Source organism: Nerophis ophidion, linkage group LG03 (genome assembly GCF_033978795.1).
Source record: "Nerophis ophidion isolate RoL-2023_Sa linkage group LG03, RoL_Noph_v1.0, whole genome shotgun sequence".
Lineage (NCBI taxonomy): Eukaryota > Metazoa > Chordata > Actinopteri > Syngnathiformes > Syngnathidae > Nerophis > Nerophis ophidion.
In genome coordinates, this window is record NC_084613.1 from 18,164,625 (window position 1) to 18,190,496 (window position 25,872).

The 25,872-nt window shown below is 38.3% G+C and overlaps 2 protein-coding genes and 1 non-coding gene across 3 annotated transcripts; all 3 read right to left on the reverse strand.

Annotated features, from left to right (window-relative positions):
* Window positions 1-9,064: 9,064 nt before the first annotated feature.
* On the reverse strand, window positions 9,065-15,492 carry akip1 (A kinase (PRKA) interacting protein 1). Its single transcript, XM_061894471.1, has 5 exons — window positions 15,339-15,492; window positions 12,516-12,688; window positions 12,379-12,453; window positions 12,204-12,311; window positions 9,065-9,340 (listed from the first exon to the last, which is right to left on the reverse strand). The coding sequence occupies exons 2-5, from the start codon at window positions 12,669-12,671 to the stop codon at window positions 9,191-9,193; spliced, it is 489 nt and encodes a 162-aa protein (XP_061750455.1). The 5' UTR covers window positions 12,672-12,688; window positions 15,339-15,492; the 3' UTR covers window positions 9,065-9,190.
* A 2,123-nt stretch (window positions 15,493-17,615) lies between these two features.
* On the reverse strand, window positions 17,616-25,497 carry rpl27a (ribosomal protein L27a). The gene is made up of 5 exons (XM_061894472.1): window positions 25,407-25,497; window positions 24,803-24,866; window positions 24,638-24,713; window positions 17,867-18,041; window positions 17,616-17,778 (listed from the first exon to the last, which is right to left on the reverse strand). The coding sequence occupies exons 1-5, from the start codon at window positions 25,407-25,409 to the stop codon at window positions 17,650-17,652; spliced, it is 447 nt and encodes a 148-aa protein (XP_061750456.1). The 5' UTR covers window positions 25,410-25,497; the 3' UTR covers window positions 17,616-17,649.
* On the reverse strand, window positions 20,801-20,930 carry LOC133550255 (small nucleolar RNA SNORA3/SNORA45 family). The gene has a single exon (XR_009806269.1). It is a non-coding gene; the product is annotated as a small nucleolar RNA SNORA3/SNORA45 family (small nucleolar RNA).
* Window positions 25,498-25,872: the final 375 nt, after the last annotated feature.

Below are 25,872 nucleotides of genomic sequence, written 5' to 3' on the forward strand. Positions count from 1 at the left end.
GACTCAGCCGGGGTTTCAAATCACGACATACCGATTTCAGGGCGGACAATCTAACCACAAGGCTACTGTGCAGGTTTCAGACTTTCAGGTAGTCACCTGAAAGGATTTTCACTTCACAGGTGTCATGGTTTTGATGCCTTCAGTGACAATCTACAATGTAAATAGTCATGAAAATAAAGAAAACGCATTGAAATGAGAAGGATTGTCAAAACCTTCGGCTTATACTGTGTGTGTATATATATATATATATATATATATGTATGTGTATATATTATTAGACTTAGACAAACTTTAAAGATTCACAAGGTAAATTGTTCCACACAGTAGTTTAGTGACAAATGATGGAAAGTGTAAGGATGGAAAGGACAATCCAGGTATAAAATAGACTAAATATAGCAATATGAAATATAACATTTATACGTAATATCTACATAATATATGTACCGTATATGATATATACTGATATATTATGTGTTACTGTCAGTAACTACAGTTGGTCGCTACATCTGTAAGTGCAAGTTAAAGCTCTACTATGCAAAGCCAAACCCATTTATCAACAACATCCTGAAACGTTGCCGGCTTCGCTGGGCCCGAGCTCACCTAAGATGGACTGATGCAAAGTGGAAAAGTGTTCTGTGGTCTGACGAGTCCACATTTCAAATTATATTTGGAAACTGTGGACGTGGTGTCCTCCAGAACAAAGAGGAAAATAACCATTCGGATTGTTATAGGCGCAAAGTTGAAAACCCAGCATCTGTGATGGTATGGGGGTGTATTAGTGCCCAAGGCAAAGGGAACTTACACATCTGTGAAGGCACCATTAATGCTGAAAGGTCCATACAGGTTTTGGAGCAACATATGTTGTCATCCAAGCAACGTTATCATGGACGCCCCTGCTTATTTCAGCAAGACAAGTGTTACAACAGCGTGGCTTTGTAAAAAAAAAAAAAAGAGTGCGGGTAATTTCCTGCCCTGCCTGCAGTCCAGACCTGTCTCCCATTGAAAATGTGTGGCGCATTATGAAGCGTAAAATACGACAGTTGAACGACTGAAGCTCTACATAAAACAAGAATGGGAAAAAATTCCACTTTCAAAGCTTCAACAATTGGTTTCCTGAGTTCCCAAACGTTTATTGAGTGTTGTTAAAAGAAAAGGTGATGTAACAGTGGTGAACATGCCCTTTCCCAACTACTTTGGCACGTGTTGCAGCCATGAAATTCTAAGTTAATTATTATTTGCAAAAGAAAAATAAAGTTTATGAGTTTGAACATCAAACATCTTGTCTTTGTAGTGCATTCAACTGAATATGGGTTGAAAAGGATTTGCAAATCATTGTATTCCGTTTATATTTACATCTAACACAATTTCCCAACTCATATGGAAACGGTGTTTGTACTTAAAGTGAAAGTTAAAGTACCAGTGATTGTCACACACACACTAGGTGTGGTGAAATTATTTTCTGCATATGACCCATCACCCACTGGGAGGTGAGGGGAGCAGTGAGCAGCAGCGGTGGCCGCGCCCGGGAATCATTTTTGGTGATTTAACTCCCAATTCCAACCCTTGATGCCGAGTCCCAAACAGGGAGGTAACGGGTCTCATTTTTATAGTCTTTGGTATGACTCGGCCGGGGTTTGAACTCACAACCTACCGGATTCTCAGGGCGGACACTAACCACAGACACGTTGTGAAATGAGATACTTACACGGAAATATTACGTAAATGTTTATTTACAGGGCAGCATGGTGGGAGAAGGGTTAGTGTGTCTGCCTCACAATACGAAGGTCCTGGGTTCGATCCTGCGATCAGGATCTTTCTGTGTGGAGTTTGCATGTTCTCCCCGTGACTGCGTGGGTTCCCTCCGGGTACTCCGGCTTCCTCCCACTTCCAAAGACATGCACCTGGGGATAGGTTGATTGGCAACACTAAATTGGCCCTAGTGTGTGAATGTGAGTGTGAATGTCGTCGGTCTATCTGTGTTGGCCCTGCGATGAGGTGGCGACTTGTCCATCAAGCGCTACTGCCTACTGGGGCTGACGAGACGCGGGGCCGCCATATTGGAGTGGTGATCCGCCCCATTCGGTGCAATACATTTGGCAGGAGCAATGAACTGTCAGCGCATTTTAATTAATTTTACCTCACTGAATACCACTGATTTTCATGCGCTTTTTTGTCATACATGCAGCTGTGATAAAAGAAACATGTTTTGGCGTGTTTTATTATTCAGTTTGCTTAACAGTAAAATAATATTCTTATATGCTATACGTGACCAGACGTCCGAGATCAAAAGTGGGAATATAATCGCAGAGAAGGGGGACCAAAAACGGTCAACTATTTTTAAGTGGAAGAAACAATATGATTAGGTTATATATTCATGCCTATATCCTGCCTAATGTATGAATACATTAGATATCTATATATCGATAGACTGTATCTCTGTTGCTGCAGCAGCAGAGACTTTATTCTGTCTTGACACTTTGTATTAATATTTTGTATTACTTTCCTCCCTTAAATTATCATGTTTCAGTGATTGTTTTATATGTATTTTTTATGTATGTCGCTTTGGATAAAAGTGTCTGCCAAATACTTAAACATAAACATATATTAAGACCTGACAGTCCTTATATCAGCTAAAACCACCAATCTGTTTCACTGGATTCAGAATAAAAGCAAAGTCTTTCTTACCCAACAATGTTAGTATTTGAGTATTGTTACTTGAAGACTTATTCCTGGTTACGGTTATACTGTTAAGAAAGTATTGTCTTATATTTTGCCTAAAATGAGAATGAATCATAATCAGTGGCGGCTGGTATATTTAGTTTTAGGTGGGGCAGAAAGTTTGTAAAACTCACCCCTGTAGGGGGTTCATCCTCCCCCAAAAGATTTCTTTGTGATTTTCACATACAAATACTGTAGATCTCTGCTCCTTCTCAACTCTGTGGTAATATTATTTTCACAAAATACAACCAATAGTACGTTAATGTTAAATCTTACTTGTGAAAAGTAATCCCCCGGTTCCTATTTACAACAGTCCGCTCATTTGTGCAGGAAAGCGCTGAACATCTTTGTTTTCTACCTGTCAACTGTCAGTTTAGGCTGCTTGCCGGCTCCTCATCACCACTTTAAAATGGCGGCCAAATTGCTCGCATCACAGCAGCCAATGCTGCATCTACTTATGTCTATGGTTATAACGTCATTGCAAACACGGCCATCTGTTGCATCCACTGCAGTTCGCTACCTAATTCATACTTTTTAAGTGATTTTTTTTAAGCAGGGTTGCATGAGGTACCTACACATAACGTTACATTAGTGAATGTATCACACACAGTAACGTAACGTTAGATGGCGGTCAACAGTACCACGTACTTTAGCCACCTACAAAAAAGTAGAACAGTCAAATAAAGGTCAGTTAAAATGTATACTATATTAAGAATATGGTATACATACATTAGGTGTCCATTTTTTTTGTTTTCATTTGTTTTCTCAGGAAAAAGGGAGGTTTTTGTGGTTGGTGCACTAATTGTAAGTGTATATTGTGTTTTTTATGTTGATTTAATAAAAAATTAAAAAACAATTTTTTTTTGTTTTTAAATAAAAACGAATACAAAATTCTTCTGCGGCCCGGTACCAATCGGGTCACGGCCCGGTGGTTGGGGACCACTGCTGTAAGGGAATGAGTTAAATATTTAAAATGACTGTAGCTGAGATAGGCGCCAGCGCCCCCCGCGACCCCGAAAGGGAATAAGCGGTAGAAAATGGATGGATGGATGGATGGTTAATAGTGCTATTATAAGGTGATATGTAAGCACAATTTTTTTTCCCTGCAATTTCAAATGCACTTGTTTTAATAAATAAATACAGTATATTTATTTAAAAGCATACACAATCCGTGTAAATTATATTAGTCTCTGGTTAAATGGACTTGAAACGACTCGAAACTCAAAATGCAGGACTTGAGACTTTACTTGAGACTTTCCAGTCTTTGGACTTGAGGGCAAAGTCTTGAGACTTTCTTGTGACTTGCAAAACAATGACTTGGTCCCACCACTGGTTATAACGTTAGCAGTGAGTTTACAGCCTCACTGATTTAACTACACAGCAAATAAGTCATGTTACTTAGCAAATAAACATTAGCTTACATTCAAAACTTACCCTTCTTTGTGCATCTTCAAATGTCGAACCAAGTTGGAAGTTGTTGCATCCCCGTCTGTAATATTCCAACTGCATGTTGTGCATACTCCAAATAATTTTTTTGTTGACCAACTTGTAGTTTTAATACCGGAACGAAACCAACTTTGGCATAATTTTCTCTCACTGGCGTGTTCTTTGACATTTCTTCTTCGTTGGTTTTCCTGCAATTTGATTGGATGAATGCCGTGGGATGAAAACAATGTAGATCTCATTTGATTGGCTATTGTACTGAGAGCGCACACGCACAAAATGAAAGATACGGAGCGCTCCTGAACAACTTTTTAACATTTGGGTTTTAGAGAAAGTAACAAGTCTTGTCAAGTCAAAAGGCTCAAGTCTAAGTGAAGTCATTGATGTTAAAGTCTAAGTCGAGTTGCAAGTCTCTTTACATTTTGTCAAATCGAGTCTAAAGTCATCAAAATTCATGACTCGAGTCCAAGTCATGTGACTCGAGTCCACGCCCCTGCTAACAGGTATTTACTTACCAACAAAGTCAGAGATCTCTTTCAAAATCATGGTTCCTACCCTGTAAAGACTGATGGTTAGATACAAGAAGGACAATGATGTTACCTGCACATTATGTAACATGCACCCAGAGACTGTTTACCACCTGTTTTGGACTTGTGAAAAGCACTCGATCACTACGGCAGGTCACCTTGGACAATATTCATGACAAATGTGTGCTTTGTCTTAAAGATGTGCTATGTGGATTTACACTGCATGATAAATACATTTGAAAATGAATTCCACCTTTGCAACCTCATTATAGTATTGGCTAAGTTTTATATTTCTAAATGTAATGTTCGGAAAAGCGTTGTCTTTTAGTCGTTTCCTCGCTCCAAAACACAATCACAGCCTTGTTTTAGTCACTTCCTGGTTATAAACCCAATCACATCCCAGTGTTTTAGTCACTTCCGGTTTCTAAACCCAAACAAAGCCTTCAGTCACTTCCTGCTTCTAAACCCAATAATAGCCTTGTCTTTTAGTCATTTCCTGGCTCCAAAATACAATCACAGCCTTGTTTTAGTCACTTCCTGGTTATAAACCCAATCACATTACCGTGTTTTAGTCACTTCCGGTTTCTAAACCCCAGCAAAGACTTCAGTCACTTCCTGGTTCTAAACCCAATAACAGCTTTGTCTTTTAGTCATTTCCTGGCTCCAAAACCTAATCACAGCCTTGTTTTAGTCATTTCCTGGTTATAAACCCAATCACATTACCGTGTTTTAGTCACTTCCGGTTTCTAAACACAAGCAAATACTTCAGTCATTTCCTGGTTCTAAACCCAATAAAAGCGTTGTCTTTTAGTCGTTTCCTGGCTCCAAAACACAATCACAGCCTTGTTTTAGTCACTTCCTGGTTATAAACCCAATCACATCCCAGTGTTTTAGTCACTTCCGGTTTCTAAACCCAAACAAAGCCTTCAGTCACTTCCTGGTTCTAAACCCAATAACAGCTTTGTCTTTTAGTCTTTTCCTGGCTCCAAAACCTAATCACAGCCTTGTATTAGTCACTTCCTGGTTATAAACCCAATCACATTACCGTGTTTTAGTCACTTCCGGTTTCTAAACCCAAACAAAGCCTTCAGTCACTTCCTGGTTCTAAACCCAATAGCCTTGTCTTTTAGTCATTTCCTGGCTCCAAAACCTAATCACAGCCTTGTTTTAGTCACTTCCTGGTTATAAACCCAATCACATCCCAGTGTTTTAGTCACTTCCGGTTTCTAAACCCAAACAAAGCCTTCAGTCACTTCCTGGTTCTAAACCCAATAACAGCTTTGTCTTTTAGTCTTTTCCTGGCTCCAAAACCTAATCACAGCCTTGTATTAGTCACTTCCTGGTTATAAACCCAATCACATTACCGTGTTTTAGTCACTTCCGGTTTCTAAACCCAAACAAAGCCTTAAGTCACTTCCTGGTTCTAAACCCAATAGCCTTGTCTTTTAGTCATTTCCTGGCTCCAAAACCTAATCACAGCCTTGTTTTAGTCACTTCCGGTTTCTGAACCCAAACAAAGCCTTCAGTCACTTCCTGGTTCTAAACCCAATAATAGCCTTGTCTTTGAGTCATTTCCTGGCTCCAAAACACAATCACAGCCTTGTTTTAGTCACTTCCTGGTTATAAACCCAATCACATTACCGTGTTTTAGTCACTTCCGGTTTCTAAACACAAGCAAATACTTCAGTCACTTCCTGGTTCTAAACCCAATAACAGCTTTGTCTTTTAGTCATTTCCTGGCTCCAAAACCTAATCACAGCCTTGTTTTAGTCACTTCCTGGTTATAAACCCAATCACATTACCGTGTTTTAGTCACTTCCGGTTTCTAAACACAAGCAAATACTTCAGTCACTTCCTGGTTCTAAACCCAATAAAAGCGTTGTCTTTTAGTCGTTTCCTGGCTCCAAAACACAATCACAGCCTTGTTTTAGTCACTTCCTGGTTATAAACCCAATCACATCCCAGTGTTTTAGTCACTTCCGGTTTCTAAACACAAGCAAATACTTCAGTCACTTCCTGGTTCTAAACCCAATAAAAGCGTTGTCTTTTAGTCGTTTCCTGGCTCCAAAACCTAATCACAGCCTTGTATTAGTCACTTCCTGGTTATAAACCCAATCACATTACCGTTTTTTAGTCACTTCCGGTTTCTAAACCCAAACAAAGCCTTCAGTCACTTCCTGGTTCTAAACCCAATAATAGCCTTGTCTTTTAGTCATTTCCTGGCTCCAAAACCTAATCACAGCCCTGTTTTAGTCACTTCCTGGTTATAAACCCAATCACATCCCAGTGTTTTAGTCACTTCGGGTTTCTAAACCCAAACAAAGCCTTCAGTCATTTCCTGGTTCTAAACCCAATAACAGCCTCTTGTAGTCATTTCCTGGCTCCAAAACACAATCACAGTCTTTTTTTTAAGACACTTCCGGTTTCTAAACCCAAACAAAGCCTTCAGTCACTTCCTGGTTCTAAACCCAATAATAGCCTTGTCTTTTAGTCATTTCCTGGCTCAAAAACCTAATCACAGCCTTGTTTTAGTCACTTCCTGGTTATAAACCCAATCACATCCCAGTGTTTTAGTCACTTCCGGTTTCTAAACCCAAACAAAGTGTTGTCTTTTAGTCTTTTCCTGGCTCCAAAACACAATCACAGCTTTGTGTTTCAGTCACTTTCTGACTCTAAACCCAGTCACAGCTGAGTGTTTCAGTCACTTCCTGGTTCTAAACCAAGTCACAGCCTGGTTTCAGTCACTTCCTGATTCGAATCCCAATCACACATCCCAGTGTTTTAGTCACTTCCTGTTTCTAAACCCATTCACAGCCTTGCGTCAGTCACTTCCTGGTTTTAAACCCAATAACAACCTTTTTTCAGTCATTTCCTAAAAGTGTGAATCATTGTTTGGAACATGAAACCGTGCATTTATTTGAAGAAAACAGAATAAGTTGGCTGAAAGACAAAAAGGTAAATATACAGTGGGGCAAAAAAGTATTTAGTCAGCCACCGATTGTGCAAGTTCTCCCACTTAAAATGATGACAGAGGTCTGTAATTTTCATCATAGGTACACTTCAACTGTAAGAGACAGAATGTGGGAAAAAAAATCCAAGATTTCTCATTGTAGGAATTTTAAAGAATGTATTTGTAAATTATGGTGGAAAATAAGTATTTGGTCAACCATTCAAAGCTCTCACTGATGGAAGGAGGTTTTGGCTCAAAATCTCACGATACATGGCCCCATTCATTCTTTCCTTAACACGGATCAATCGTCCTGTCCCCTTAGCAGAAAAACAGCCCCAAAGCATGATGTTTCCACCCCCATGCTTCACAGTAGGTATGGTGTTCTTGGGATGCAACTCAGTATTCTTCTTCCTCCAAACACGACGAGTTGAGTTTATACCAAAATGGATACATGGATGATACAGCAGAGGATTGGGAGAATGTCATGTGGTCAGATGAAACCAAAATAGAACTTTTTGGTATAAACTCAACTCGTCGTGTTGGGAGGAAGAAGAATACTGAGTTGCATTCCAAGAACACCATACGTACTGTGAAGCATGGGGGTGGAAACATCACACTTTGGGGCTGTTTTTCTGCTAAGGGGACAGGACGATTGATCCGTGTTAAGGAAAGAATGAATGGGGCCATGTATCGTGAGATTTTGAGTCAAAACCTTCTTTTACCAGTGAGAGCTATGAATGGTTGACCAAATACTTATTTTCCACCATAATTTATTAATAAATTCTTTAAAAATTCCTCCAATGTGAATTCCTGGATTTTTTTCCCCCACATTCTGTTTCTCACAGTTGAAGTGTACCTATGATGAAAATTACAGACCTCTGTCATCATTTTAAGTGGGAGAACTTGCACAATCGGTGGCTGACTAAATACTTTTTTGCCCCACTGTATCCCCATGTGAGTTATTGTTTGATTGAGAGCTTTAGAAGTGTTTATTTACTTGACTAAATTTGGCATGTTTATTAAAGATGGCAACCTAGAAGCGAAGTTTTTCATACTTCATGGTGAAAACCAATTTATCGCATTGCATTAATTTTAAATTAGAAAAGCTTAAGCAACGTTTTCTTCATTAATGAAGATAAGTTGTTTTATATAAGCCCATTTTTTAATATACATTTGTTTAATATTTATATAATTTCTTACTTTTACAGTTTGTATAAGGATGTTGGTTGTTCGATTTGAAAATATTGATTTAATATGTACAATAAAAAAAAAAAGTTTCAATCACTTCCTGTTTCTTGGGAAAGAGAAGCAAACATGGCCGCTTTTACAGCGACTGTGCTTCAATGTGGAGGAGGAACTGTTAGCGCTAACATGAGTTGTCTCCACAACATGTTGCTCTCCATGAAGACAACATAACATTCTCTCATTGAAAAATAAAATCTTTATTTTGATACTGGGCGGTGGGATTTGGTATCAATTAAAAAAATGCTGACGTAAAAAAATATATGTGTATATATGTATCATTACTAGTGACAGTCTTGGTGTGGCGGGGTCAGAGGTCAAACGTGAGGCTGACCGTCTCGCCGGCACCGAGGTTGATCATATGAGTTTTCTGCTGGGAGCCCGGAAGGCTGGCGCTGACCGCGTATTCTCCTGGAGCCACCTCGATGTAGAAGTCCTCCTCTGCCGACGTGCCTTTACCCTGAACACAAGTTGGTAGAGGGAGTCTGACGTCACCCAAGATGCTCTTTGACATCTCCAAGCTCACTTATTTTTACACTTTGTGTTAAAATGAAGCTCTCCTGTACATTCAATTAAGCTATTGTGGAGGCCAAAGTTTGACCCTGGAACAAATCATTCCTTATGGAAAAAAAAAAAAAGGCCAGTGTTCACGTGTATTCTCAACTGCATAGTTTAGACTGTTCAAACTTCAGCTAAGTGATGTTAATAGTTGAAATTTTAATTGAAAAAAAATATATATATTCAAACCCTTCACATTAATAATGGAAAACACTGAAGTTATTTTTTTGTTTTTTAAAAGACAAAATAATTTCTAAAAATACATTTCAAACACAAGAAAATAAGTTTATATATATTTATAAAAAATTAAGGGAAAAAAGGAAGAATAAAGGAAAATAAAGACATTAACAGAAATAAACATACTCTGGCAAATATAAAAATGTATTCTTAGTAATGTAAGGGGTAACATTTTTGAATATCAAAGAAAAAAGTTGAAAAACATTAAGAATAAAATAAATTACAGTAAATAAGTCAAAAAAAAATTCCATTAAAATAAATGGTAAAGTAAGGGAGAAAATAATTTTCCAAATGTCGAAGAAAAGAGTTGAAATACTTGTTCCATAAAAAATTATTGTAAATTTTTTTTTTTTTTTTACAGGAATACTTTTTTTCCCTGTTAATCCAAGGAAAAAGATAAGAAAACTGTGATAAGAACCAAGTCAGAATATGTAGAGAAAAAAGTACATTTGTAAATGTTTTACATGCAAACATGAACACGCAGAAAAAAGGTAGAAATATTACAACACCACTTAATATTTAGTCGAATAAACTGTAAAAATATAAAAAACAAAAACATGAGAATATTAAGAAAATTACGTGCAAGTAGAAAAAATATTGATCCCATAAGAAAAATGTGTCATTTTTCAGAATAAATAGTAATGGTGAATTTTTTTTAACGTTGCCAAACGAGAAAGGAAAATGAAGTTGGGAGAAAAAGTTCCAATATTCTGAAAATATATTAAATATGTGGGAAAAAAGATGTGCAAGAAAGGAAGCTGAAATATTTGTAAAAACCTTATGACTTACCTTTTTTTGTTGAGTTTAGTGATTACTGATTAGGCCATGAATTGATGAACGTGGACCCTGATGTAAAGGCCTACTGAAACCCACTACTACCCACCACGCCGTCTGATAGTTTATATAACAATGATGAAATATTAACATTTCAACACGCCAATACGGCCTTTTTAGTTTACTAAATAGCAATTTTAAATTTCCCGGGAGTTTCTTCTTGAAAACGTTGTGTAATAATGACGTGTACGCTTGACGTCACAGGTTTTAAGGAAGTATGAGCGCTGCACACACACACAGCTAAAAGTAGTCTGCTTTAACGGCATAATTACACAGTATTTTGGAGATCTGTGTTGCTGAATCTTCTGCAATTTGTTCAATTAATATTGGAAAAATCAAAGTAGAAAGATGGAGTTGGGAAGCTTAAACCTTTAGCCACACAAACACACGGTGTTTCCCTGTTTAAAATTCCCGGAGGTGAAACTTTACTATGGATCACAGCGAACATGGATCTCGACCGAATGTCAACCAGCAAGTTTTGGTGAGAAAATTGTGGTAAAAAAATCGCTTCTTACCGGAGATCAGCTGAGCTTCCCCTTGTCCATAAAGCTGCCGTCGACTTCCCTGAGACACTGCGCGTCAACACACCCGTGGACACACACCTCCGACTATCAGGTACTGTTAAACTCACTAAAACACTAGCAACACATAAGAAAGATAAGGGATTTCCCAGAATTATCCTAGTAAATGTGTCTAAAAACATGTGAATCCGTCCCAATGCAATCACGTTTTTTTTTTCTAGTCCGTCGCTATCAATATCCTTAAACACGAATCTTTCATCCTCGCCCAAATTAATGGGGAAATTGTCGTTTTCTCGGTCCGAATAGCTCTTTTTGTTGGAGGCTCCCATTAAAAACAATTTGAATATGTGAGGAGCCATCAACATGTGACGTCATCGTCTGCGACTTCCGGTAAAGGCAGGGCTTTTCTGTTAGCGACCGGAAGTTGCAAACTTTATTGTGGATGTTCTCTACTAAATCCTTTCAGCAAAAATATGGCAATATCGCGAAATGATCAAGTATGACACATAGAATGGACATGCTATCCCCGTTTGAATAAGAAAATCTCATTTCAGTAGGCCTTTAAACAAGTTGAAAAACTTATTGGGGTGTTACCATCAGTGGTCAATTGTACGGAATATGTACTGTACTGTGCAATCTACTAATAAAAGTTTCAATCAGGCATACTAGCGATGTGTCAAATAAAAAGTAGCAAACATGGTGACATCCCAAACTTCTCGTAGACATGCTTTTTTCTCAGCTGTTTCACTGGAACATGCATGCACATGCTTATTCATATTTTTTTTTATTTGATTATTATAAAAGTGTACTTCGGGTATTGTACAACATATATATGGACTCAGTTCTAAATTTCATTATTCGAAGTAAGACAATGTATTTAAAAATATATTTTTATGGATTTTATTGTGTAAATACCTCAATATATTTAAAAAACAATCATCTTTAAACATAATATCACAGGTAAACATAATTGAATACTATCTGTGTTGGCTCTGCGATGAGATGGCGACTTGTCCAGGGTGTACCCTGCCTTACGCCCGAAGGCAGCTGAGATAGGCTCCAGCACGCCCCGTGACCCCGAAAGGGACAACCAGCAGAAAATGGATGGATGGATATTATAAACTAATAAATCATGAGAAGCCATGATGGCAATTAAAGACTTTTTGTACTCACATGTCGCCCGGGTGGCGGTGGATAAGCGTTGATATGCTTATGGAAGCGATTCATATGTTTCTTTTCAGACTTGGGCATGTCCACACAACCTGCCAGCTGGTAGAACTTCTGCAAGGCAAAGAGTGAAGCGGTGACGGCGGGCTCAGGTGTGACGTGCAAAGAGGCGCCGACTGACTTTGCAGTAGTAGTTGGTCTGCACCATGTACTCGGCGATGGTGGCGAAGGCTTCCTCCAACTCTCTCTGGCTTCTCTGCACAGCAACAAGGGTGGGAAGGTGGCGTAAAAAGTTCTTCAACAGTACGACGGGCTCACCTTGTTACGTGTGACCGGGTCTTCGGGCATGTCAGTGGCGTAGATGTGCGGGGGCGTCGTCCAGTCCACCTTCCGCCTGGAGGCTCGCTCCAGCACCTGCAGGCCCAGGCGGGCGCTGCGCTCCAGGGAAGACTCGATCCAGTCTAGCGTCGTCATCAACGAGACCCGCTCACCTGGGGAAGCGGAATTGACCAAAAGTTGCGAACTTTATCGTGGATGTTCTCTACTAAAGCCTTTCAGCAAAAATATAGCAATATCGCGAAATGATCGAGTATGACACATGGAATGGACCTGCTGTCCCCGTTTAAATAAGAAAATCTAATTTCAGTAGGCCTTTAACATGCTGGCAGGGGACCAATTAGTATATTTTTTAAAATGACGCCAAGTAAAAAAAATCCACGCTTTTTCGGTTAAAATCGGACATACTTTGCTTAAAACATTAGCATATTATTGTTCCCAAGGGAACAGGTAGCATACTTCTAAGACGGCGCCAAGTAACAAAATCCACGATTAGCTTAAAAATGTATGAAATTAGCTAAAAATGCTCGCATAAACTTTAGCATGCCGACAGAGCATCAATTAGCATACTTTTAAGATAGCGCCAAGTAACGTTATCCATGCTTTTTTGGTTAAAACGTACATAATTAGCTTAGTATATTAGCATATTAACATAGCGTCAACTGACAAAATCCACAATTTTTCATACTTTTAAGGTGGTGCCAAGTACAAAAATACAATTTTAACATGAAGGTTAACATGCTAACATTACAACAATTTAACATTAGCTTGCTAACGTTACAATGTTGTCACATAAGTACATAATTAGCTTAGTATATTAGCATATTAACATGGCGTCAACTGACAAAATCCACAATTTTTCATACTTTTAAGGTGGTGCCAAGTACAAAAATACAATTTTAACATGAAGGTTAACATGCTAACATTACAACAATTTAACATTAGCTTGCTAACGTTACAATGTTGTCACATTAGCATGCTAAGAGGTAATAAAAAGGTAACAAAATCGACAAATTTTAGGTTAAAAAGTACAAATTCAATAAAATGCCTGTATGAACGATAGCACGCTAACATTAACATGCCGGCAGAGGATCAATTAGCATACTTTTAAGATGGCACCGAGAAACGAAATCCATGCTTTTTCGGTTAAAACGTACATAATTAGCTTAAGACATTAGCATATTAACATGGCGCCGACTGATGAAATCCACGATTTTTTTTACTTTTGAGATGGCGCCAAGTAGAAATACAATTTTTCACATAAAAGGTTAACATGCTAACATTACAACGATGAACCGTTACCATGCTAACAGGCATGCTATGCTAACATTAACATGCTATGCTAACAGGGGAACAGCGAGTGGTATTCTATGACACCAATTGTCAAAATCTATGATTAGGTTAAAATGTACATATTTAGTCGTGTAACATGTTAACTTGCTAATGCTGGCATGCTAACAAGAATAGCTTATGTTACAAGTCACAAATCACCAAAATGATTCCCGAGCGCGGCCACCGCTGCTGCTCACTGCTCCCCTCATCTCCAAGGGAATGGGTCAAATGCAGAGAGTAATTTCATCACACTAGCAGTGGTACTTTAAGTGAAAGTCAACTAATACCAATGTTTTGTTCTCTTTTCACTAAAATTTTTTAAACAAGATTTTAATGTGCAAACATTGGAGCTTTTTCCGGTATTACGACTTGATTCAGACTTGTACTCCTACTCAAAATTTCTGCTCTAGGTGTATCTTTAAAAATGTGCTGAGGGCAAATACACAAAAATCTCATAAAACAACTGCATGGGAGAACGAATCTGCCAAATGACGGAACAAACGGAAGTAAGCCGGACTACCAGGAGACGCAGACCAGGAAAGATCCCGGGATAAAGTTTTTTGTTTTTTTTAACATATAGCCGTAATATTTATTCAATTATTTTATAGTAGGCTTCACGGTGGCAGAAGGGGTAGTGCGTCTGCCTCACAATAAGAAGTTCCTGCAGTCCTGGGTTCAAATCCAGGCTCGGGATCTTTCTGTGTGGAGTTTGCATGTTCTCCCCGTGAATGCGTGGGTTCCCTCCGGGTACTCCAGCTTCCTCCCACCTCCAAAGACATGCACCTGGGGGATAGGTTGATTGGCAACACTAAATTGGCCCTAGTGTGTGAATGTGAGTGTGAATGTTGTCTATCTGTGTTGGCCCTGCGATGAGGTGGCGACTTGTCCAGGGTGTACCCCGCCTTCCGCCCGATTGTAGCTGAGATAAGCGCCAGCGCCCCCGCGACCCCAAAATGGAATAAGCGGTAGAAAATGGATGGATATTTTATAGTAAAGAAAACTTCCCACACTCAGCACTCTCTTGAACGCATCACCAGTCAGAACCTGCCAGGTGGGCAGCACTAATTAGCAGTGTTTAGAACGTAATGTATGATCGCAGTGTGAACTTTACTACATCAAATTAAAACATTTAAGTAGTTTTACTCACCAAAAAAGGAGCAGCCCCTGGAAGATTTCAACCATAAAACTGTTCTTTCTGACTACATTGAACTACACATGGTGGACAATGCATGCTCGCTTCAACTTACAAACATTCCTCCGTCGCTTCACCCGGTTTAGCACATTAAAAACATAATTAGGGGATTTTTAAAAATAGTATCTACTTATTTATTAAATACATTTAGTGAGACTTGTCAAGTTTGGCAGCAATGACGTAATGAAGTTTGGCGAGCCAATATGGCGGGCGAAGACGAAGAGTGGAGCATTTTAAACGTACCCGCTCGCAGGCAACTTGTCAAGTATTCGACATCTTACCTCACTTTGACTAGCGACGTCATCCGCGTCTACTGAGACATTTGCTCCTTCTCACAGTTGACACTTGACACACGACAGGACGAAGCATTCCCTCGCGTTTTAAACCCCGCCCCAGAAGAAAAAAAAGCCGGAAGTGGTGGGGGTCGCGAGAGACCACGCCCCCTAGCGGTGGCAACAACGGGCAAAAGAACGCTCCCCTTGAACGTGCTCTATTCGTTGCATTCAGGGACTATTTCTAAAATTGGAATATTGTGCAATTTGTTTGACTTCAGGAGTGCAATTCAGACTGAGAACAATTCAAAGCATAGAAACCCGGGGTCACCAACACGGTGCCCGCGGGCACCAGGTAGCCCGTAAGGACCAGATGAGTAGCCCTCTGGCTGTCTAAAAATAGCTCAATTAGCAGCACTTAACTGTGAGCTGCCTCTTATTTTTTTAATTGTATTTATTTACTAGCAAGCTGGTTTCGCTTTGCTCGATATTTTTAATTCTAAGAGAGACAAAACGCAAATAGAATTTGGAAATCCAAGAAAATATTCTAAAGACTTGGTCTTCACTTGTTTAAATAAATTCATTTATTTTTTTACTTTGCTTCTTAGAACTTTCACAAAGACAATTTTTGAGAAAAAAATACAACCTTAAAAATGATTTTAGGATTTTTAAACACATATACCTTTTTACCTTTTAAATTTCTTTGTCTTCTTTCCTGACAATTTAAATCAATGTTCAAGTATTTTTTTTATTGTAAAGAATAATAAATACATTTTAATTTAATTCTTCATTTTAGCTTGTGTTTTTTCGACGAAGAATATTTGTGAAATATTTCTTCAAACTTATGATTAAAATTCAAAAAAATTACTCTCAAAACAAGAAAATCTTTAGAATCAAATGTATATCTTATTTCAAAGTCTTTTGAATTTATTTTAAATTTTTTGTTCTGGAAAATCTAGAAGAAATAATGATTGGTCTTTGTTATAAATATAGCTTGGTCCAATTTGTTATATATTGTAACAAAGTGCAGATTGGATTTTAACCTATTTAAAACATGTCATCAAAATTTTAAAATTAATCTTAATCAGGAAAAATGACTAATGATATTCCATAAATTATTTTTTTTATTTTTTCGAAAAGATTCAAATTAGTTTTTCTCCATTTTTTTTCAGTGGAATTTTAAAGAGTCGAAATTGAAGATAAACTATGTTTCAAAATTTAATTTTAATTTTCTTCGGGATTTCTCCTCTTTTAAACCGTTCAATTAAGTGTTTTTTTCATCATTTATTCTCTACAAAAAACCTTCCGTAAAAGGAAAAAATTTTTACGACGGGATGACAGACAGAAATACCCTTTTTGTTTATATGTATAGATTTATTTATTAAAAGTAAATTGAGAAAATTAACTATTTCTGGCAATTTTTTTAAGTGTGTATCAAACTGGTAGCTCTTCGCATTAATCAGTACCCAAGAAGTAGCTCTTGGTTTCAAAAAGGTTGGTGACCCCTGATATAAACTATTCACAGCTAAGGGGGCAAATCATCCATCCATCTTTCTACCACTTGCCCCTCTCAATATTTTACCAAATTAAACTTTCTGATATTAGATAGGATCAGATAAGAGACCAAAATGATCACGGTATTGTTGAAAGTGCTCAGAAAGTATTTATACACACACCGAAATCATTTGAACTAGTTTTTTTTTTTTAATACCTGTTAAAACACCCTTTACTTTGCATTTATTTGGTTTTATAATGCCTCACTGATAGTATTTTATCTGTAATTGTTATATTTGTTTACACAGCAAAATATTAGGATTTATTACCGAAGAGCGATCCTTGATCGCACAATAAAAACTGCATCTCCTATTCCTCATTTTAAGAGAGCACATCTTGCAGATTCGTTGTGCACAATTGAATAGCTACGTAGCTCAGACAATATGTTGATCCAAGTTTAGATCGATGTATGAGATTTAACGGGGAAAGATGTTAATATTTCTTGTTTTCATGTTAGCATTTAAGACAGCGAGCTGGCACCAGTCTGTCCTAAGATTATCAAAGTGCTGTTATCAGTTCATTAATTTTGATGTGGTAATACTAATCGTCAAGAGTTTACCACAGTCAACATTTATGGCATTTATTGTTGCATCCGTAATTAGCTGTGTAAACATTAAATACACTGAATATCAGTGGATTTATAATGTATGAGTTCTGCTATGCGACAAACTCTTGAACGTAACTTTTTAAAAAGGTATTTATACATCTTTAACCGTCAAGCCCAGACATGTGTTTCTTTTATAAACTTTATTTTTGCAAAAAGGCATTAAGCCATCAGTACGCAGGCTCCACCCACTGCCTTGATCTTTTCTTCGGCCAGTCGGCTGAAGAACTTGGCTTTGACGATGACTGGCTGCTTGGGCAGCTTGCCTTTGCCCAGAATCTTGTAGTAGCCCTGAAAAGAACAATTCAACGGTGAAGATCACAAAATGTTCAAACGCTTTAAAAGTTGAGAAGTTAACTTGTGACGCGGCTCCACTTACAGCGCGCACAGCATCAATGATGGGCGCGGGTCCTTCGGGCTTCTTGCTGTAGTTGACCCTGGTCTGCTCACTCACCAGGGTCCACAGCTTGTCCAGGTTAATGGTGGGACAGAAGGTGGTGTTCCTCTTCAAATGGTAGTGTCTCATACCCACCTTACCAAAGTACCCGGGATGGCTGGAAGCACACAGCAAATAAGACGTGAGCACAAACCAACCACTTAAGAATGTGGTATAGTCACAACTTCATCAGATGCAATTAACTACTGTCATGATAGGAGTACATTTAAGTTGTGGACTAATCAAAACATTTAGTACATATTTGGAATAAATTGCATTTACAAATGACACTAAAATACATACACCTACAGTTAAAACATCCACACCTTGTCAAGCGGGTTAAGAATATTTAAATGTTTCATGACATCACAGCACTAGTTTAGTTGCATCCACTTAAAGGGGAACTGCACTATTTTGGTGGAATTATTTTCCATCATTCACAATCATATGTAAGACAAGAACATAGTTTGCTTTCTTAACGCATTCTAATTTTCAAAATACAGCAAGTACAAGGTGGCTAACAATGCAGCTAATTAGAGTAATCTATTATAAACTCAAATCCCTGAAAAAATACTTAATTTACATCTTGTGACCTGAATGTTATTGTTATAATCACAATCACTAAATTATCTTAAGCGGGGCCGTGATCACAGAGCGCTAACTAGCTTATGAAGCTACATTGAATATTGAGCTGCTGCATCACCTCTCCAGTTGGTAAAAGTTTAATCTAGATCAGTGGTCCCCAACCTTTTTGTAGCTGCGGACAGGTCAACGCTTGATAATTTGTCCCGCGGCCCGGCGGGGGTCTTTTTATGTTGTTGTCATGAAAAAGGCAGGTTTTTTTGGTTGGTAAACTAATTGTAAGTGTATCTTGTGTTTTTTTATGTTGATTTAATTAAAGAAAAAAAAAAAAAGAAAAAAATATCTATCTATCTATCTATATATATTATATATATATATTCTTCTGCGGCCCGGTGGTTGGGGACCACTGATATAGATGATAATTCATGCTTCTCACTTGTATAATAGGAGGTTGTGCACATAAACCAAGAAATTGGTCAACTTTGACATGCAACTTATACCAGATGGCATGAAGACACGAAAAGACGTCAGTTTGTGGACACTTCGTTAAAATATCTTAAGGAGGATAATGATTAATTCTTCATCCAAACGGGAAGATATATGAGATATGCTGTCAGCATCCCATGAGAGCAGACAATAAGCCCCCTCTCCACCGCAGGATACATTTAGTTCTTTCGGAACCTTTTGGCGTTCCTCCTAGCTAGGTGGGACTTTTACAAGCGACCAAGAACCTTTTCGGGGCCGGGATGTGCTCTCGAACGCTGATTGAACACAGTTGGGGGCTTTCCTTAAAATTAATTTTCAATCACACCACTGCCATTGGAAAACACACAGCGACTTGTTTATTTCTAGTTTGTGTATTTCTGTGACAACAAACTTGACAACGGAGAGAAAGAAGAACAGAAAAAACTTTCGACTTGCAGGAACTTTTGTGGGGCATCTTTGTGCTCAAAAACACTGATAAGTGGAACTATCTTGCAGTGTTTTACTCAGCTGTAGTCTTTAAACTAAAAGCAGTTTTATTTTTTTAGAAACTTAATTTGGATACGCAAAGCTACGAGAAGTGGACGGACTCTTTTAAACGTATTTACCGAGGACTATGAAGTCAGACTCAAAGCGGCGACCTCAGCTGCTTACTAATCTGACTGTTAAATGTGGGGAAAAAAAGGAGTCAGCACACGAGCGGAACGAAAGTAAAGAACATCAAATATGTAATTATTAGCCTCAACCCCGGTGAACAGAATGCTAACAACTTAACTAACGGTAAAGCCGATGTGTTTGTTGTCGGTGTGAGATAACACTGACATGTATTATTTTTTCTATATTGTTATTTACAGATACACTGACATTTAAATGTTATTTACAGATAAACACTGACATTTAAATGTTCTTTATAGATAAACACTGACATTTAATATTGATATATTTACAGAAAAACACTGACAAGTAATTTTTATATATTGTTATTTACAGCTGAAATCGACCAAAAGGAATCACCTGACCCTCATGAACTCATTTACTCAGAGGACGACTTTCAGACTGTTGGACATTGTGGACAAAAGCCTGACTTTTTATGAGCAATTTGGTACACTATTTTTTTTAAATCATATCATTTTGTAGATTATAGATTTCTATTCAATTTACTTTTTATAAAAATAACTGACCTAATATTTTCTGTTTATTTACATGGTATTAGTGTAGAAATATACTAAACCACTCCTCCATGTCAGCCTGATTCATATAACCTACCTAAAAAACACTTCTCCAGGAACCTATGGTTGCAGAAACTAGAAATCCAGGGCCGCAGAAACTAGAAATCCAGGGCCTACTGTACAGTAAGGGATTGTTTTATTTTGTATGGAGTTTGCGTTTTTGTAGTTAATATTGCTACTTGCTGGATATGTTTATCACTCAGCTTCTAAAACTTGTACTTAATCCTACTTATAGTCATTACAAAAAATAAGGTTCTGGATCATTTGTCCCGAAGTGGTCTTTTTTGTCTCTCATTAAGTCTGACACGAGTAGTAGTTTTGAATGGAAAAGTAAATGTGATGCATCTGTGAAAAAAATACGCCACAGTATGCTAAAAACGACAAAGAACACTTTATAGGTGGAATAGAGCAAATCCCATTGGCTCCATTAGTAGCCGACTCTAGCTAGCATTTATTTATCAGTTAAAATGCATTAAATAAAGAAAAACGTGTTCTTGCCTTGTATAAGAATTGTGAATGATAGAAAAAAATTCCAAAAAAAGTGCAGTTCCCCTTCTAACAATATGAATAAGAACTAAGTGCTTCTTGTGACTGGCTGTGTGACTGACTGGCATAGAAAAGTGCCAGTCGGTGAATTAAACCAGTCTTTCCTCTAAGAGAACTCTAGCACACCAAGACAATGATTACTGTCAAGATGAGACTCTAGTCTCTACAACACAAAAGCTCAATTCCAATACCCCCCTTGCACTCCCTCCTTGATTTGTCAATCAAGAAGCGTTTGAATTATAAATAAGGGGAAGGGTCAAGTACCTGCCTCGAAGTGAGCGCTGAGGCCTCCCTACACTATCGAGTGCGAGGAGTAAGATGACCGTAAACCCGGAAAAACGTAGAAATGTAAGTAATACACGTAATTATTGATTTTCAAAATAATTCTGGTTTCAGTCAGACTTTAAAACTTTTCTACTGCATGTAAATATTGGTTCAAACACACAATGAAACATTCAACATACCGGAAGTTGATGCGCCAGCACTTGCATATTTCGCCAAAAACATGGTCTTCAAAACAGTGTTAATAAAGACAGGTGAAATAAAATAAGAGAGCACAAGCAAAGCCGGGCATCTTGTGTGACGGTGTCTTGAGAGTAAAACACCTGTCGCATCTTACCTCACTGCTGGCTAAGAGCGAGGGTCAATAACGTAGCGAGACTCGATTGAGGTCCGTATGCATAGGGGCGTATTTGCAATACAGGGTTTCCCCTAAACTACCAAGACACTTGTGGCATTGGGGGCGTGGTCACAGTGCCATCAAATAAATTGCTATCCGTCCATTCTCTACCGCTTGTCCCTCTCGGGATGGTATGATTCTTTTTAAAAAGGCTCAAAAGATGCATACATTTAAATCAAATCTGTTTTTCTTAAATTAGTATTAACATTATATATTTAAGCGTTTTGCCCTATTTTCAACTGTTACTTTTTGTACAGGGTGCTTTGTTGACATTTTTTACAAGTGTTTACAGACTTAATGACTTTGTTTTACTTAAAAACAACTAGAAATAAATCTAACATCTTCTTCTGGTGTTATTATAGAATGTACTCGTGTACATTCCTCGATGTCCGTGACTTAAGAGGCTGAAGCGAACATGACGCCACACTTGTTTGACGCTGTTGCTCTAGTTGGACTTTCTCTTCCTAAAAGCTGCCACTGTCCCCTAAATATTTGCACATTTTGTAGATGGATGCCTGCAGATCTTTCTATAATATGTATAAAAATCACGTCCACATCACAGAGATGCTGACAATGCTCCAGACAATGGCATGCGTCTTGATTACTTCCAGTTATCAGAGTATTTTTTCAGTGGTCAAGTTTTCACTGCATCACTTTTCAATAGTGCGCACATAATAGGTTAAATATATATCAATTCATACTGTAACAATCAGCTAATGTTAATGTTTTATGTTTGTGTGGTTTGGATTTGATGTCAGTTTTCCCCTTAATTACAAACACACCGTCCTTGCCTGAAAGGTGATTGGCAGAAAATAAGGAAGCGTTGTGTGTACGGGGCAGCGAAGACTCACGGAGTTCAAATTGTGCCGCTTGCTATAAGGTTGGTAATAAAATGTTAAAAATAGCGTCGGACTTTGTGTGATTTCTTCTGTGGGCTACAATATATGCCTTTAATTAATTTTCAAGAAAAAAAAAGGCCCCTATTTTAAAGGTCTGGCGATAATAAAAATGCAGTGGCGGTGCGCAACATTCAATTACATCAAGGGGAAACCCTGAAATACTTTGACATGGCACTAGATGCAAAGCAGAAGAGGAGCAGAAAGAATTCGAACTGAACCAAATTCACAACACAGAACAATTGTCTTACATTGTTACATGATGGACACAAGAATGTTAGACATTTGGCAACAGATAGGGGCATTGAAACATTTGTCAATGTTAGGAGTGAGCAACTATTTCCTTAATGAAATAAATTGAACGGGTGATCTTGAAATAAATTGCTTTGAAATTATAATACGTTATAATCACATCTTACAACCCAGGATTTCCCCTTAATGTGATGGAATGTGGCGCACCGCCACATCTAAAATATCGATCCTGTATTTACTCTAGGGCTGGGCGATATCTCGATATACACAATATATCGCGGGTTTGTCTCTGTGCGATATAGAAAATGACTATAACGTGATATTCGAGTATACGTTCTCACGCAGTTGCTTTTAGCTGCGGATATTACACTACAGGCTCTCCTTGCTCTTTCTTGTCTCCTCACAGACAGACAAGCGTACCTTCTTACACGTAATTCGTCTCATACGTATACGCCCTCGCGGAGCAGAGAGGTAGCAGTATGGGTAATGTTAGCTGTGATGCTAGCAGAGCCGTGCAAGTGGTAATACGAGAGAAAGAAGGTGCGAATAAAGGTAGAAGTCATTCCCAAGAAAAACAGCCGGGGGTCCATCATCTGGCGGTGGTTTGGCTTCAAGTGGGAATATGTCGAACAGACAACCGTAATAAGTCAAGCATGCGGCACAGGCGTCTATAAAAAGTAGCATTACTGCTAATATTTAGCACCTTTTTAAAAAGTCACCCGCTAGATAATGAAGAGTGCTTCAAACAGCATATCAACATCTCTGTTCGGCGTCACACCATCAAAATGCCAAGGCAAACAATTCCCCATTAACACCGTATGAAAAAATTGGAATTTAATAACGTCCGTAGTAACCTACCACATATTTGATTTCCTATCATGCAGCTCATTTTTATTTGACACTTAAAATGTATCTGACAATCTTGCACTTTCTGTTTTGGAAATGACATGAACGTTTGTGCCATTGCTTGATAACTGTTGAATAAATACAGTTTTGGTCAATTGACTTAGTTGTGATTTCCCTCTCTGCATAAAAGCTAAAAATGAGCATATATTAATAGAGTATGAACAAGTATGTTTTAATGTAAAACACATAGAATCATCATACTGCTGTGATTGTATGCATCTAGTGTTAATTCAAGGCTAAGGCAAAATATCAAGCTATATATCGTGCATCGTAATACGACCTATAAATATTGAGATATTAAAAAAAAGGCCATATCGCCCAGCCCCACTTACATGTTTAACATTACCTCTTACTAACCAGGGTTTCTCCTTAATGTAATTGAATTTGGCGCACCGCCACATCACAGTATTGATCCTGTATTAACCCGATACAGGATCGATACCAACATTTCTAATGTTAAACAGTACCATCCGCTTAGAGCAGTAGTTCTTAACCTTGTTGGAGGTACCAAACCCCATTAGTTTCATATGCGCATTCATCGAACCCTTCTTAGTGAAAAATAAAATGTTTTTTTTCCAAATTCAAGACAAAGTTATGTGTTTTTGGTAACACTGTAGTATGGAGAACATATTCTAAGTAACAAAGACTTAATTTAGAGGTTTTTGGACACTATGGCAACATATTCTAAGTAACAAAGACCTAATTTAGAGTTATTTGGTTAGGGTTATACTGAGGCCATGCCGAATAAGGCATTAATAAGTACTTAATGATGAATAGTTAAGGGCCAATATGTTACTCATTTGCATGTTAATAAGCCACTAATTAATGGTGCATATGTCCCCGATATTAAAGTGTATACATGTTTTTATTCCGGTGCACAAAATTAACCGTGCATGAACACCACCTTGTTCAAAGAACAAAACCAACACAGTGCATAAACTCACAACAAATTACACACCTGCAGATCAGTGTGACTTCTACTGTTGCCATATTCACAATATGCTAATAGAAGTTTTTATTGACACGATGAGTCGGGTGTGTTTAGACCTCCGCCGAATCCCTGAGGCCGACTCACTGAACCCCTAGGGTTCGATTGAACCCAGGTTAAGAACCACTGGCTTAGAGACGATACAAGACTTACTATTTATCAAAGCTGGTCCTGTGGTGATGCATACCACCAGCGTTACCTCGACCTCCAGGATGCTTCCTGTGCTTGCCTGCCCAAAGACAATACAAATTATTTAATAATAGGGTTGCAACACGTTTATCCCACGGAGATATTTAACAAAACAAAGTGTATTCATACCTACACGACCATGTCCGTGGCTCACATGTCCTCGGAGCTTCCTGGTCTTGCTTTTTTTAGTAGGCTGTCAGGGATTAAAATGACATTTTAGACAAGATGGTTAGCTAATATGGTCTTTGTCAGGAATTTATGTAATTAGTTAATTTAAATACGAACACTTTCAGACGTTACAACCTGCATGGCAATATGTTCATGCTAAATGTAACCTAGCATGCTCGGCTAGGTGGCTAATGCTAAAAGCCGTAGCTTCTGATTAAAAGGATAACAGCTTACTTGACTTTAAGTTGTCGCTATGTTCTCATATGTTGCTTTTTGGCCGACATCATAAGTAAAAGCGCATACATAAGACAGGGAGCGAGAAAATTGAGGGGACAATCACGATTGTTTATCTGCTTTGGCCAGAGGCCGAGAAGCTCTCATTGAGAAGCGGCAACATACTTCTTATTAATCTACGGACATCGTCACAATAATGACCACCACAACAACTGCAGGGTATGTGGAATACTTTCAGCCTGCAGATAATCGACGTAAATAAACGAAAAACAAGGATGGCTATAGATTTGGATGGCTTTTAAAGCACAGTGATGTACACGATTGCACCTACCATCTTGGAGGTTGGTTGAAAGAGGAACGAGACTTGGAAATCACGCGATTTTCTGTGAGATTTCGCTCCCGGAGATAAATAAACTCGACTGCCCTCTGGCGCTCTTTAGGAGACATTTTTCTTAAAGGGGCCCTTTAAAAAATTGGGTTGTTGTTATATTTAACTGTTTTAATCAAGGAGCACGGCAGTTATAAGATACAATGTGGATCAAAATCCATCCATCCATCCATTTCCCACCGCTTGTTCCCCTTTGGGATCGCAGGGGGCGCTGGTGCTTATCTCAGCTACAATGGGGCGGAAGGCGTCGTACACCCTGGACAAGTCACTACCTCATCGCAGGGCCAACACAGATAGACAGACAACATTCACACTCACATTCACACACTAGGGCCAATTTAGTGTTGCCAATCAACCTATCTATTTACACAAATATTACACTATTAATAATTAAGAACTTTATTCTGAA

Coding starts and splice junctions, on each gene's coding strand:
- akip1 (XM_061894471.1), bottom strand. CDS start 12,671: ATGACGACGCTAGACTGGATCGAGTCTTCCCTGGAGCGCAGCGCCCGC. Junction 12,454..12,515: donor ACCCGGTCACACGTAACAAG/GTGAGCCCGTCG, acceptor GTTGCTGTGCAG/AGAAGCCAGAGAGAGTTGGA. Junction 12,312..12,378: donor AGACCAACTACTACTGCAAA/GTCAGTCGGCGC, acceptor TTTGCCTTGCAG/AAGTTCTACCAGCTGGCAGG.
- rpl27a (XM_061894472.1), bottom strand. Junction 24,714..24,802: donor CCACGGACATGGTCGTGTAG/GTATGAATACAC, acceptor GTCTTTGGGCAG/GCAAGCACAGGAAGCATCCT. Junction 17,779..17,866: donor TCATTGATGCTGTGCGCGCT/GTAAGTGGAGCC, acceptor TGTTCTTTTCAG/GGCTACTACAAGATTCTGGG.